Source organism: Mya arenaria, chromosome 12 (genome assembly GCF_026914265.1).
Source record: "Mya arenaria isolate MELC-2E11 chromosome 12, ASM2691426v1".
NCBI classification, from domain to species: Eukaryota; Metazoa; Mollusca; class Bivalvia; order Myida; family Myidae; genus Mya; species Mya arenaria.
This window is the reverse complement of record NC_069133.1, coordinates 50008591-50022269: the sequence shown is the minus strand read 5'-3', so window position 1 is coordinate 50022269 and position 13679 is coordinate 50008591. Positions and strand designations below refer to the sequence as shown.

General features: G+C 36.5%; 2 protein-coding genes across 2 annotated transcripts; one reads left to right on the top strand and one right to left on the bottom strand.

Moving 5' to 3' along the window:
• Positions 1-1787: 1787 nt before the first annotated feature.
• On the top strand, positions 1788-7575 carry LOC128212022 (uncharacterized). Its single transcript, XM_052917239.1, has 3 exons — positions 1788-1988; positions 2502-2645; positions 6015-7575. Exons 1-3 carry the CDS (start codon positions 1925-1927, stop codon positions 6218-6220), a joined length of 414 nt encoding a protein of 137 aa, XP_052773199.1. The 5' UTR covers positions 1788-1924; the 3' UTR covers positions 6221-7575.
• Positions 7576-8671: 1096 nt separating this feature from the next.
• LOC128210326 (serine protease inhibitor Cvsi-2-like) lies at positions 8672-13679 on the bottom strand. The gene is made up of 3 exons (XM_052914600.1): positions 13594-13679; positions 12077-12187; positions 8672-8857 (listed from the first exon to the last, which is right to left on the bottom strand). Exons 1-3 carry the CDS (start codon positions 13625-13627, stop codon positions 8733-8735), a joined length of 270 nt encoding a protein of 89 aa, XP_052770560.1. The 5' UTR covers positions 13628-13679; the 3' UTR covers positions 8672-8732.

The window sequence follows — 13679 nt, the reverse complement described above, 5'->3', positions numbered from 1 at the left end:
ATAAACAACGCACATGAAAACATATAATGTCTTGGGGGTTTTCATAATCTGGGGTATCAAACTAAATTGACATACAGTCGAATCCCTTTGGCTCGAACTCCGAGTGACCGGCGAAAATACCTCGAGCCTCGAAAATTCGAGCCAAGCGATAATGCTTACATTCAGTATAATGAAATCAGTCCTTTACATCCAGTTCGAGCCAACGACGAATTCGAGCCAATCGAGTACCAGCCAACGGGGTTCGAATGTAGTATGAAATATGTTCATATGTTATGAAACTGTTAATGTGATATAACATATACCAAATACACAATAATACGTGATACCTTAATCAGGTAAGGGATAATGCATCTACTTGTTGTCAAATAATTTAAGTTTTAAAATAAAAAATAAAAAACAGCAATAAGGAATGCATGAAAGATCTTACTCAGCCGTTGATAACAACGGTGTTGAACCACCCTTGGATATCCAAGTGCCCCCCCCCATATTACTTTCTTATCGGTGTTTCTATATTAAAATCCAGATCATGTTGAACATCTTTGTGAGCAGTTTTTGCCATTTTTTGATCGTTTGTAAGCAGGACTATGACTGAAATTACTAGTAGTACAACTAGGGCTATTACAGAAGTGATCCATATCCGTTTACGATGCCTTGACGCAGGATGTTATTGCTTGACTCAGGGGAAATATTAAAATAAAAATAATTATTTAATTTGTTGGGTTAATGTAGAATAAAATGTTATTTGAAACAAAATATTTCTTATTTGCCACAAGACCTTGACCCAGCTCTGTGACCTTGACATTGAACCTTGCGAACCCGGATGTCGCCTTCTTAAGGTAGTCACTAATTCCAAATTATTTCGGAATTCAACCATGCGTGGCAGTTATTGGCCGAACAAAAACACATTGAGTGAGGCTTATATAGCAAAACTGACAATGTTCAGAGGCATGCAGTGACCTTGACATCGAAGTAAAAGATCCGGGTTTGGCGCGCGACACGTCGTGATCTTACGGTGATCACTTCAACAAAATCATTTGAAAATCTCATCATTATTTAGAACATTTTTATATAGCAACACTGAGAATGTTCTGATGTGCGCAGTGACCTTGACCGTACAGCTAGTGCGCGACGCGTCATTATAGTGATCACCTATAACGTATCCGACCATGAATGGCAAAGCTATGGACCAGCCACGAACCGTAGACTTCAATCCCCTACCACAACCCCCGGGCATAGATTCAAAAGGTTCCGAGGTACGCCCCTGAAATGCATTGCACATTGTATGCTGTTGTTGAGAACTTGCAAGAAAATTTTATCAATTTTAAAACGTAGAATCAGAAAATTCCTTCGACGTGGTGGGTTGTGCTAAAAATAAAGTGCTAACTTAAATGCTACGAGTTATGTAACCAACGCGATGATAGATGTAGAATGCCATTTAGGGTTGGTTTAGATGGGACCTGCATTTAGAAAAGGGGTGAATAACAGAATCAATGGATTGCGTTAAATAATTGGTCTGCGTGAATATCTTACACCTCAAAAATCAACATTTTTTAAGGAAATGTTTGCGATTATTTTAGGGCTAGGTTTATGCTCGGATGAGTTATTGTTAATGTTAATTAGGGGTTACAGTAAGCAAAAGGTAAGATAAAGGCATTAAAATAGTTGCGATAAAATCGCCCCGTTTTATGAGTTTGTAAGCCATTATCTCAAATATTAGTCATTAACGTACTTCAATCGCATTACATACTGAACGCCCCTCGCATTTTTCTCGGCAATATGAGGTAACATTCTGGTTTATGAGTGCGCTTCATTGAGCGGAGAGCATTTTGCACTTGCATCATTAAAAATACTTTTTTGTTTTAACGTTTTGTTCAAAGTTGGACGTTTCGCACAAGGTCGGACAGATAAATAAATTGACAAAAAAATGAAATCGTTGATCTTCGCGTGTGTGTCTTTTGCATTTTTGATTTCAGTTATTTTTGCTGGAGGTAAGTAATACAAATGTACATTGTTTTACAATTTTCTCTACGTATACAGGTTACTGTACGATTCAGCTATGGCTCAAAGCCACTGCAGTCATGATGTTTAATGAATCATGTAAAACCTGATTAGTTGAGAAGTTATAGTTGAGTTTATACATCGTTGCCGACATTTCTCTTTAAACTTTTACCTGTAGAATATATACATGTTGGATGATGTGTATATATGTTTAATGAATGTATATATGTATATACATGTTAATACGTGTCATTGTTGCTCATGTGTATAAGGCGTTTATGCATTTGAAATAAAACCTTTTAATTAAACTACCAGTTCTTGTACTTATGGTGGTTATATAAAGATAAAATCTTAAACATGGATAATGTAACCTGTAGCCAAAATAAGTTGATGAACATAAACATACATTATGTTTTGTGATAAAATCGTTGTAATGTTGACAAATCGACTTATATATGCATAACGAATCAAAAGTAAATTGCAACAATGAAGTTGTTTTACAGGAACCCAGAACAATGTGAGGTGCTATGAATGTTCTGGGTACTATATGCAGGACTGTGCAGATCCTTTTGACAACAGAACGATGATGCTGACGGCGAAGTGTGCTCAGTGCTCCAAGGGATCCGTTCAAGTGGACGGGAAAATGTGTAAGTATAACCTGAAGGGTGTAATGTAATAGATACAGTACGAGTTTATCTTCAAAAGTGTCTTCTTATGGACGTAAGAAGCCGTTTCGCTTGGACGAACACCAATATGAAGAAAAAACGAGTCACTGTATCTGACTTATACAACGATGAGTTTATTGCATATATTAGTGAGCAAATAAATAAATACAGATTTATAAATGGATAAAAAGAAAGAAATATTTTTCTGAAAGATAAACATTAAATTATTATCATGGCCTTTCTAAATACAATGTATCAGCTAGTGGGATTACTAGAAAGTCTCGTGCACGGTCCATTTACAACCGTAAGACACTTTTTCATTAGATCTGCTGGGGGTATAGTCGTATAACCTACTTTATTTTTGTACCGTACAAGATCCTTTGTTTCCTACCGTATCCTGCTTTAAAGTTTACAGACATGCAACTTTACGGAGTCATATTGAACTGATAAATGATTCCTATATATGAATAGCGTCCTCAGTATAACTGTCCAGTATATAAACGGTATATGGCCCGCACATGCCACATGTATTATGTTCTTCCGATTTCTTATAAAAAGGCTTACACACATAAAACGCAATACTAGTATTACAACGTTACTAATCGGATGACACTAGCGAAGATTTAGTAAGTTTCACGTTTTATTACCCATGTGTTCACGTAATATTTACACCTCAACTTCCGTTCCTTAAATGAACTGCCTTTCGGCAATTGCGTTCATCAATCGATGAACGCAACATCTTCGGATATGTTCGGATCGTAATTCATTGCATAACAATATACATGAAAGCTATTGATCTTGTTATTGGTTGTATTGTGTCTGCAGGTCCCGTAAAATATAGATCAACATTTTTAAAAGTGTAAGTTTATTATATTTTAAATATATTGGTACCAGAATTGTGGTAAATTTACGTTTTAAAGTGATTTCAAGTGGTTGATCTTTTCCCGGGTTATTGTGACGTCATTTGAAAAAAATGTTTCCGGTTATAGTCGGGTCGTTCTATTTACAGAATGGGTAAGAACGGATTACTGAAAGGTTTTCTTAAATGAAATGAAGTATTTTTTAACAATTCTTGAATGAAATAATGAACTATTGGTCGGACTTCGGACTCCACACACATTGACCAACCCAATTGCGTTCATACCCCGATAATGACATCAACCCCGCAATTCATTCCTTAAGTGAACGTCGTTGTTAGGGCGGGCAGGCGGGAGGATGGTAAAGCGGGAGGCGTCAAACCGAATAACTTTAGTACGGGCTGACATGTTGTGACCAAACGTAGTATATATGAAGAGTTAATGGAAGCTGTTCAATGGATTGTGTTAGGGGCCGCTAAGATCAAGGTCAAATTCATTGTTACTAAAAATAGTAAACGATTGAAACTGATTATCTTTAGTAAGGGTTGACATCATTATTGTTACCAAAATTGGTATATAGGAAGCGTTTATGCACCCTTTCAAACGATTGCGATTGGGCAGCTAGCGTCAATATCACTGTTAATAAAATATATACACGGTTAAAACTGAATATCTGAAGTTAGGACTGATATAGTGTGACCAAACTTGGTATATATGAAGAGTTTATGACTTTCAAGTTATTGCGTATGGGTCCCTTTGGGACTAGGTCAGGGTCACTGTTACCAAAAAAATAGAAAGGTCGACATACTGTGACCAGACTTGCTAAATAGGAAGAGTTCATGACTTTCACGGTATTGCGTATGAGTCCCTTTGGGTCAATGTTAAGGTCACTGTCACCATAAAATAGTAAAGTTGACATATTGTGACCAAACTTGGTAAATATAGAGAGTTTATGGAGACATTTCATGTAATAGCGTTTGGGTCCGACAGGGTCACGGTCAAGGTCACTGTTACTCAAAATATAAAACACGGTTTAAACTGAATAAGGGTTTATATAGTGTGACCAAACTTGGTATGTAAGAAGGGTTTATGGAGACCGTTCATGGGATTGCGTTTGGGGCCCCACGGTCAATTTCAAGGATACTGTACGTACAAAAAACCGTACGAAAAACGGTTGTAACTGAATATCTTCAGCTTAGAATGACTTAATGTGACCGAAATGTTTTATTTGGAGTTTAGGGAGACCATTCATGGGACTGCGTTTGGTCCTCTCCTTGGGTTAAGGTCAAGGTCATTGTTACTAAAAATAGAATAACGGTTGAAACTGAATATCTTCAATTATAGTTCATTTATTATAACAAAACCTTGTAACTTTTCGTTGAATAAAAACATGTTTTACTGAATCATATGTTACTGAAATATATATTCCAACCAATCTAGTGCTATATTAATGTAATTTTGACATAAAGGTGGGTTCATCAGGCACACAAGTAAAACTTGTAATTCTTTTGTATGTATTTTCCTTATTTTCTAGGTTCCCTTGCAGTGAAGATGACTAAAGATACACTATACATGTATATTGATTAAATCTTCAATAAGTGTATGCTTCAATACATTTAAGTAGCCAGCAGAACAGTTAACCGGCTGTAGTGATTCTGTCAATCATTGAAAAAACTGTTTTCGTCACATTGCGGCGTTTCTTCTTGATGTTTAAAATCGTGTTTGTAAATGTGCCACGATAATTCATTATCTGCTTCATCCAGACCTGAATGACAATGTAAAACTTTATTGAGTTAAGAATAAATAATATAAAAAAGTAGGCTACATTGACGGACACTAAGGAGTAACAGACTCTACATGAAAAAACAACAACAATTAGGATGTTTCTAAACCATGAAAGGAATATTTCAAAATTTCAGCAAGATGAATATCTCTGAATATATTTGAACATTTAGTAAGGAAAAACCTCTGTATCAAGCCCGGTGGGACCGCCGACATGGAAAAATAATTTGCCCGAATATTTAACTACGTTCGTGATTATTTGAACGGCTTGGGCGCATGTGAGTTTGGTATGTGGTCACCAAGCCGGGCAAGTCGGTATTCTCCGGGATCTCCGGTTTTCCCAACAACACAAGACCACACTCTCGCGTAAAATCGTGCCAACGAGAGTGATTAACATAATGTTGTAACCACTTGTTTCACAATCGTTGTAAAATAAATATGTTTAAACTAAATTACCTGAAAATGTTCGACCCTAGTGATTTTGAAAATTCCCTGCCGTGAGAGGGATTGAGAAAACAGAAATAACTAAGTTGTAAATATATAAAATCCTAGAGTGGTTTTCCAGACTCTGTATTTCAATGATATATCTAACTCTAACCGAAAAGCCGATCGTGCGATACGCTCATTGATAAGATGATCTCTATCTGTGTACAAACTGCCATTATGTATTTATGTTTTGCAGTGTTATCACTGATTCCTACTTTGGTTTCAGATATAGAGCGAAGATGTCTGCAGTTAAAGTCAGACGACGGTTGCCAACGTAACGCTACAAACTGGGAGTGCTTGTGTTCCGATGTAGACGGATGTAACGGTCGGAACACTTTGGTCCCTGGGGGGACTGCGTTTTCTATGGAAGCTAGTGTGTCTGTGGTAGTGCTATCGGCGTTTTTGTCGATTCAACAGTTTGTTTTGCAATAACTACTTGTTACTGGATAGTCATGTTTTTATACACAAAGTAAACCACTATCTATTTCGGAGTGGTCTCCTGGATTTCAGCTACAATCGAGCCCCTTTGGCTCGAACTTCCAGAGACCGGCGAAATACCTCGAGCCTCGGTAAATTCGAGCCAAGCGGGAATGCTTAATTTCAGTAAATAGAAATCGGTCCTTTACATCTAGTTTGAGCCAACGAGGAAAGCGAGTTCGAGCCAGCGGGGTCCGACTGTAAAAATGTTTGTAAAAAAAAAACACTTTTTACACGTTTATACAATATGTTAGTAGTTTCAACATTAAAAAATATTTATTTATTTTCAAATGAAAGACAATTTTGACTTTATGAATGACGTCACGAAATTTCGATCTTCATCACTTTATATGTGGTGGCAGTAATTACGGTATGGTAAAGGGAATTAACCGCTTTGTAGAATTTTAAAATTAACGTAAACTCATAAATTGCCAAACGTATGACGTAACGTTAAAATGTCAGACCAACTCGAGAATCCTAACACGTAGTTGATGTATTTGTATTGCCATTTCTGTAGTTTTAACCTGTATCTTAAAGGGACTAGATACCACATGATAACGTTGCAAGAACAAACGATAATTTCCAAAAGCTTACATAAAACTGATATCGTTTTGTACAAAGCATTGAATCTTGTGGGTTTGTCTACCACGTAAATCCCAGTAAATTTAAAAATAGCGTCGGTATATGTATTCTGTACTAATCGCGTGACTTTCACGTGCTAAATATACACAATATAAACCATTATGCGCTATCTTTAAACGGGTAAAATCAGCTTAGACAGCGACAAAATATTCTCTTAATCATGCAAATTTACGTATTATCAGCCTTATACTAGCTCTTATTGATAATTCTAGGCTCGTTTTGAGGAAATATTGTATTTGCCGATTTGGAGATCATCTGGTGTCCAGTCCCTTTAAAATTGTCCACTTGCGTCAAAGTTTGGTATTTCAACCACAAGATGTAAGTTTTATAGCTGTTCTAGAGCAGTCTGTTTCTCGAGGCAAAGAACATTGTTATTCATTTTAGGGAGAAAAAAGCTATTTAATGCTTCAAAAACCATACAAACTAACACAAGGAGTCACATTCCCGCTCAAAATGTGTTTTTCTTCAAAACTGCAGTAAATATTTACTCAAAATAACAACCAAATTTAAACCGATGATTGAAATAAATGAGGCCATGAACAATTTTGATAAAGAGTCAATTTGATATAAGGGAGTTTACCAAAATGTAAGTAAACACGGTCTATGTATATGACTGTTATATTTGTCTTCATTTAAATCATTAAATATCTAGAGAATAAAGAAGTATATAAAACATATATGGTATATGCATTGTTTCGTTTAGATAGTCCATGTAAGAGTTAGATGAGATGAAGTAATATCTTAATGATTAAGAATGGGTGAAGTGAGCACGGCCAAATTTTTGGATCTACTTATCTGAGATGGGAGGAATGGATTTCCAGCATTGGCAATTTTTTTATCTACTTATCTGAGGTGGTGTAAAAGGATTTTTATCATGGCCAAATATTTGGATCTACTTATCGGGGTAGGGCGCGAAATACATTCTCGAGTCCGAGGTAGTGAACAGTATCGTGTCCTTGTGTGGCAATTAAACAGTACCACCTGGTAAGGTTCGAAACCATAACGTCTTTTATCAGAGGCGGACACCTTCATTTATAGCTTTTTGATAAATGAATGTCAGTGAAACCATCTCCTCAATATTGAATATTGAGGAACCACTGTGGAACTCCTAGTTGGCACATGACATAGATTATAAGTATCTGCCATGGCCGAGAGTGTAAGACCCGACCCGAGCGTGGGGTGTTTTGCGGAAACGAGGTTTACCGAGCGGCTATGGTAGATGCTTTTTTTCCCACCCCAGTTAAACAAAATTAAGTAAAAATGTATTTTTTATGGGACTCTTTTGTGCTTAGTGAAAATAATTGCGTATGTATATATGTGATAATTTGTGGTTGTCATGGATATGCGCGCATTGATTCAGGTTATGTTAACAGTCAAGTCGCTCTTTAAATAGTTCTAAGAAGAGTGAAGCATTCTTTATTGAAATGTGCGTGAAAACTCTATTATGGTGACATTTGAAGCGAGAAATAATAAATAAGCGTTCTAAATATTGCCACAAGCCAGGTTTCAATGATGCAACAGACGACAGTCTTCAACAAGGGAGGTAATTACAATGTGCTGACCATTAAAAAGGTGTTCCATAGGGGCATTTTATCTTCGCCCGTGGGCAAGATAAGAATTTCTAGCATGGTTAAATTATTGGATCTACTTATCGGGGTTGGGAGAAACACAATTATGTTCATTCGTAATGAATTCGGATGTATACAGAATTTTACATGCCAAGAGAATACACAACGAATTAAATATGCAAATCTAAATACGCAATCAACTTCTGAATATTTATTAGCTCAAAAGACCGCAAAACTATTTTATTCCATGTCTCCTGTTAGCCGACAGTTGATGTGCGAAAACAGCGACACCGGTTGTCTATACACACCCAGTTGCGGTTGCCATCGCACGTGCGGTCGGCGGTATCGGTGCATTCGCTGCTGAGCACGCAACCAGTGTTCGCTAAACAAAAGAGCAAATTATAATACATAAATGAAGTTTACTAAACATTCGACATTCGATATATAAATACAAAAATACATGTAGGTTTAAATGCCTTCAGCGTCATTTTAATTTTGGAAGCCAAAACGTATTAGCAACATTCACGACCTTCATGACAATCGCGACATAAACATTGGCTACATTAACATTGGCTACATTAACATTGGCTACATTAACATTGGCTACAATAACATTCGCGGCATTAACTTTCGCGACATTAACATTGGCAACATTAACATTGGCGACATTAACATTCGCTACATTAACATTCGCTACATTAACATTCGCTACATTAACATTCGCGACATTAACATTGGCTACATTAACATTGGCTACATTAACATTCGCGGCATTAACTTTCGCGACATTAACATTGGCTACATTAACATTCGCTACATAAACATTCGCGACATTAACATTCGCGACATTAACATTCGCGACATTAACATTCGCTACAATAACATTCGCTGCATTAACATTCGCGACATTAACATTCGCTACATTAACATTCGCTACATTAACATTCGCGACATTAACATTCGCAACATTAAAATTCGCTACATTAACATTCGCTACATTAACATTCGCGACATTAACATTCGCTATATTAACATTCGCGACATTAACATTCGCTACATTAAAATTCGCGACATTCAAAGGATTAACGACATTAATAGCATTCGCGATATTAAAGGCATTCGCGACATTCAAGGCATTCGCGACATGTACAGCATTTGCGACATTCAAGGGATGCACGGCATTTGCAAACACGAAAGTCAAGGCATTCGCGACATTTAAAGCATTGGCTACATTCACAACCGTAATATTCACAATTTAAGCAATGTCCTCGGAATAGATACTAAGTTGCAACACAAACAATATTTGCGACATTCATTTTCATTCGGATGTATAGGGACGGTTTACAATGTCAGAAAAAGGTACGTTTAATTCCGCTGCAAGTAGATCGCGTAGAAATTTAATTTAGCAGTTAAACTTTATGACTTTATTCTTGAAAACCTTAATTATGTCTCAATGATACACTTCACTAGCAATCAATTTAAACTTAGATCTACAAATACAAGCTAATACACAACGTTTAATTAATGATATAATTAAAGAAAAAACGAACTACTTCTACATATGTACCGGCATACATCCGAGGTTGTTTTCGATAAAAAATGGCCGAAAAGTTCCGAATGTCACATTTTTTGCGACAATCACAACATCACGGCCTGTAAACACCAGCTCCACCACTTTACGGTGGTGCAAAGAAAAAGAGCTGTCGACACTTCCGTGGTGGAGCTGTGCCCTATGTTTACATGAACAAACGTGAGTATGATTTATATTTTATTTGATAATTTCATTTTACTGACATATTTCGAAAATCGGAGAATGTGGTACCGTGTAAGAACACTTCTACTGTAGGCTGGTTACTATTTCAGTTCAATATTGTGCAAACTGTGGTGTCAGGAGCTTTTCTCCCGAATCGAACTGGTGCATATTTTGAGATCTGATTGAATAGCAAGTACATTTCGGTGTACACACCCCGTAAGAACATTCTCACGCATGCAAACATAACTGTTATGTATGGTACTTATGCCGGAACACAACAAAACTGATAAGCACTTCTTAAAAAGGTAAAATGCACATATTTATAAAAGTGGTGGCGCTGTTGCCCTAGTGGTGGCGCTATCGAGTATGTTTCGCGCTCGAAGTAATATAAAAAGTTAACTCTTTTGGAATGAATACAACAGTTGCTATGTTTATCATTCATTGAACATTATGCTAGTTATGCATACTACTTGCGGAAACAAAACTCTACGCGAACTACCTTAACCTTACTGAAAACTATTTCGAAAACAAACGGCTACGTGCTGTTGATTTTACCATATAAATATAAGTATCTATCATGTGTGTCCGGTACGGATAGAAAATCCGACCCGAGTGCACGCGCGTAAGCCGGTAAAAAGGTTTGCCGAGTTACCGGCCACGTAGCGTGACCGATTTTTCTTTCCGTACCGGAAAAACATGATTGATATTTTTTCTTGCATATCTAAAATTATCAATTTGTGGAAGAATTGAGGTAAAAAACGCACTTTTGTACATTTTACCAAAAAGCGCGTGAAACGTTGTTTACTGATGTCATAAAGCGCAGTAATTTTAAATCACTATTGATGTCAAATAGTAACTATTTAAATCGCGTTATTACGATTATTCATTATCCATTTAAATTAATTGCATACTTATAATTGATTGCGCTTTATTGAAATGAAATAATGTACTTTTCATAAACCATACAATAAAAGAAATAAGAAGTAGCGCGTTGTGGCCCATAACTCATCTTACATGGTGGTGTATGATGCGTTTTTCCAGCACTGGTCAAATGACCGGGAACACACGTGCGGTATGCAAGAATACCTCTCTCATAACCGGACCCATATGATAGATACTTATAGTTATAAGGTAAAATTAACAGCACCTAGCCATTTATTTTCGAAATAGTTTTCAGTAAGGTTAATGTAGTTCGCGTAGAGTAGTTCGCGTAGAGTTTTGTTTCCGCAAGTAGTATGCATAACCAGCATAATGTTCAATGAATAATAAACATAGCAACTTTTGTATTCATTCCAAAAGCGTATATATTTTATATTACTTCAAGCGCAAAACATACTCGATAGCGCCACCACTAGGGCAACAGCGTCACCACTTTTATAAATATGTGCATTTTTCCTTTTTAAGAAGTGCTTATCAGTTTTGTTGTGTTCCGGTATAAGTACCATACATAACAGTTATGTTTGCATGCGTGAGAATGTTCTTACGGGGTGTGTAAGCATCTAAATGTACTTGCTATGCAAACAGATCACAAAATATGCACCAGTTCGATTCGGGAGAAAAGCTCCTGACACCACAGTTTGCACAATATTGAAACGAAATAGTAACCAGCCTATAGTAGAAGTGTTCTAACACGGTACCACATTCTCCGATTTTCGAAATATGTCCGCTAAATGAAATTATCAATTGAAATATAAATCATACTCACGTTTGTTTATGTAAACATAGTCCACAGCTCCACCACGGAAGTGTCGACAGCTCTTTTTCTTTGCACCACCGTAAAGTGGTGGAGCTGGCGTTTAGAGGCCGTGAACATTCGCGAGAACGATCAGTTAGAACACTCAATCTTACTTGAACACGTGCAGATTGTATTAACACACTCCAGGTGAAAGCCAGTTCCGCACTGTATTCCTTGGCATTCACTAATATTGTTTGGGCAGTCGGACGCCAGGACCATGGACACTGGAAGTTATATACATGTAAAACAAAATTAATTGACCATTATCGTTGTTGTAAATGTAAGTGTCTGTTAAAATTATGAAATAGGTTATCAAGGCACTTGAAATATAATCACCAGGCTGTTATAACTGATACAGATTTGATATATTAACTCGTTGCTAGCTATGGAAAAGGTGTTAAAATTTTGCTGTTCGTGAAAGCAGTACATAAAAGAAGAAAATGGAGAAATTATTAGTTAGCTAAGTTGGTAGTGCGCATAGCTAATAACCGACGTTAAACAATTTGTCTGTTAAAATGGAATTTAGAAAAAGGATAAATGTGATCATGGCTAACCCCCTCATGAAAACTGCTTTTATAAGTATATTTATATTACCCAACCAGTAGAAGACTTAATTTCCAGTGTCTCTGCTTGGGACCAATTCTGGTTACAGTTTATAAAAATACAAGTTTTGTAAAGTATTACAGTTAACCTGTTTGGACACAATTAAGGTGGTTGATTGATTGATCGTTTTTAAGCATTTTAAAACACATTGAAAGGACCTCGTGATAATGTCAATTAATCAATCAATCAATCAATCAATCAATCAATCAAAGAGTAAACTTATTATAATAGTGTTTCAGATGCATTACCGGGAGAACTATCTTTGGTGCCAAAACTTGATCGAGTCCCTTTAAGCCGTATCTTGTAATGCTTTATGATTAGGTTTAAGATCATGGTCAGAAGCAGCATGATTAACCGATATGTTTGCGAATTTTACAGCGTATTTCTACGCAGTAATTTACTTTAAAGGGGCTGGAAAAAAAGAAAATTGTCGAAAACTGACATAAACTTGGCATCGATGTGTACAATGCACTGATACTTACTATCTGAAGTACCACATAGTTTACAATTTATTCAAGTTTAGCAGTTATTCGTACTTTTCCATTAAAAAGATTACTGGGTATGTCTACCAGGTAGAATTCATTCCTTATGCGTGACTGGCTAGTCGGTGTCATCACGTGATATTACTGAGGTAGGTGTATAGCTTAATAATGTCGCCCACATAGAGTAAGCCGTCGTAGCTCGACGCTTGACTACAAATTTGGCGACACGGGTTCGAACCCGGTATCCGACACATTTTTTTTTTACATTTTGGTACTTTTTTTACAATTATGATATCAAAGCGTAAACAGATTCTATTAGATAATTGTCCTGAGAATCGTTACAGAAAAAAAACTTTTGGTGCCAATCTGGTGTACAGTCCCTTTAACCCGAATTTTAAGAGAATTTGAATGTAATTTAATTGTTAGAATTTTGTGAAGAAATAGAAGAATGAAAAAAACTACTTGCCAGCAATTAAAAATGGAAATGACTAGTTGATTTCCAATTCATTAAAGTCATTATGAATTACAAACATGTTAACACGTACCTGACAGTGCAACGAGAACTGCGACGATTTTCATTTTGTTTTCGTGTGTGTGTGTGTTTTTCTTCTTGAGAGAATGGTGATCCAAA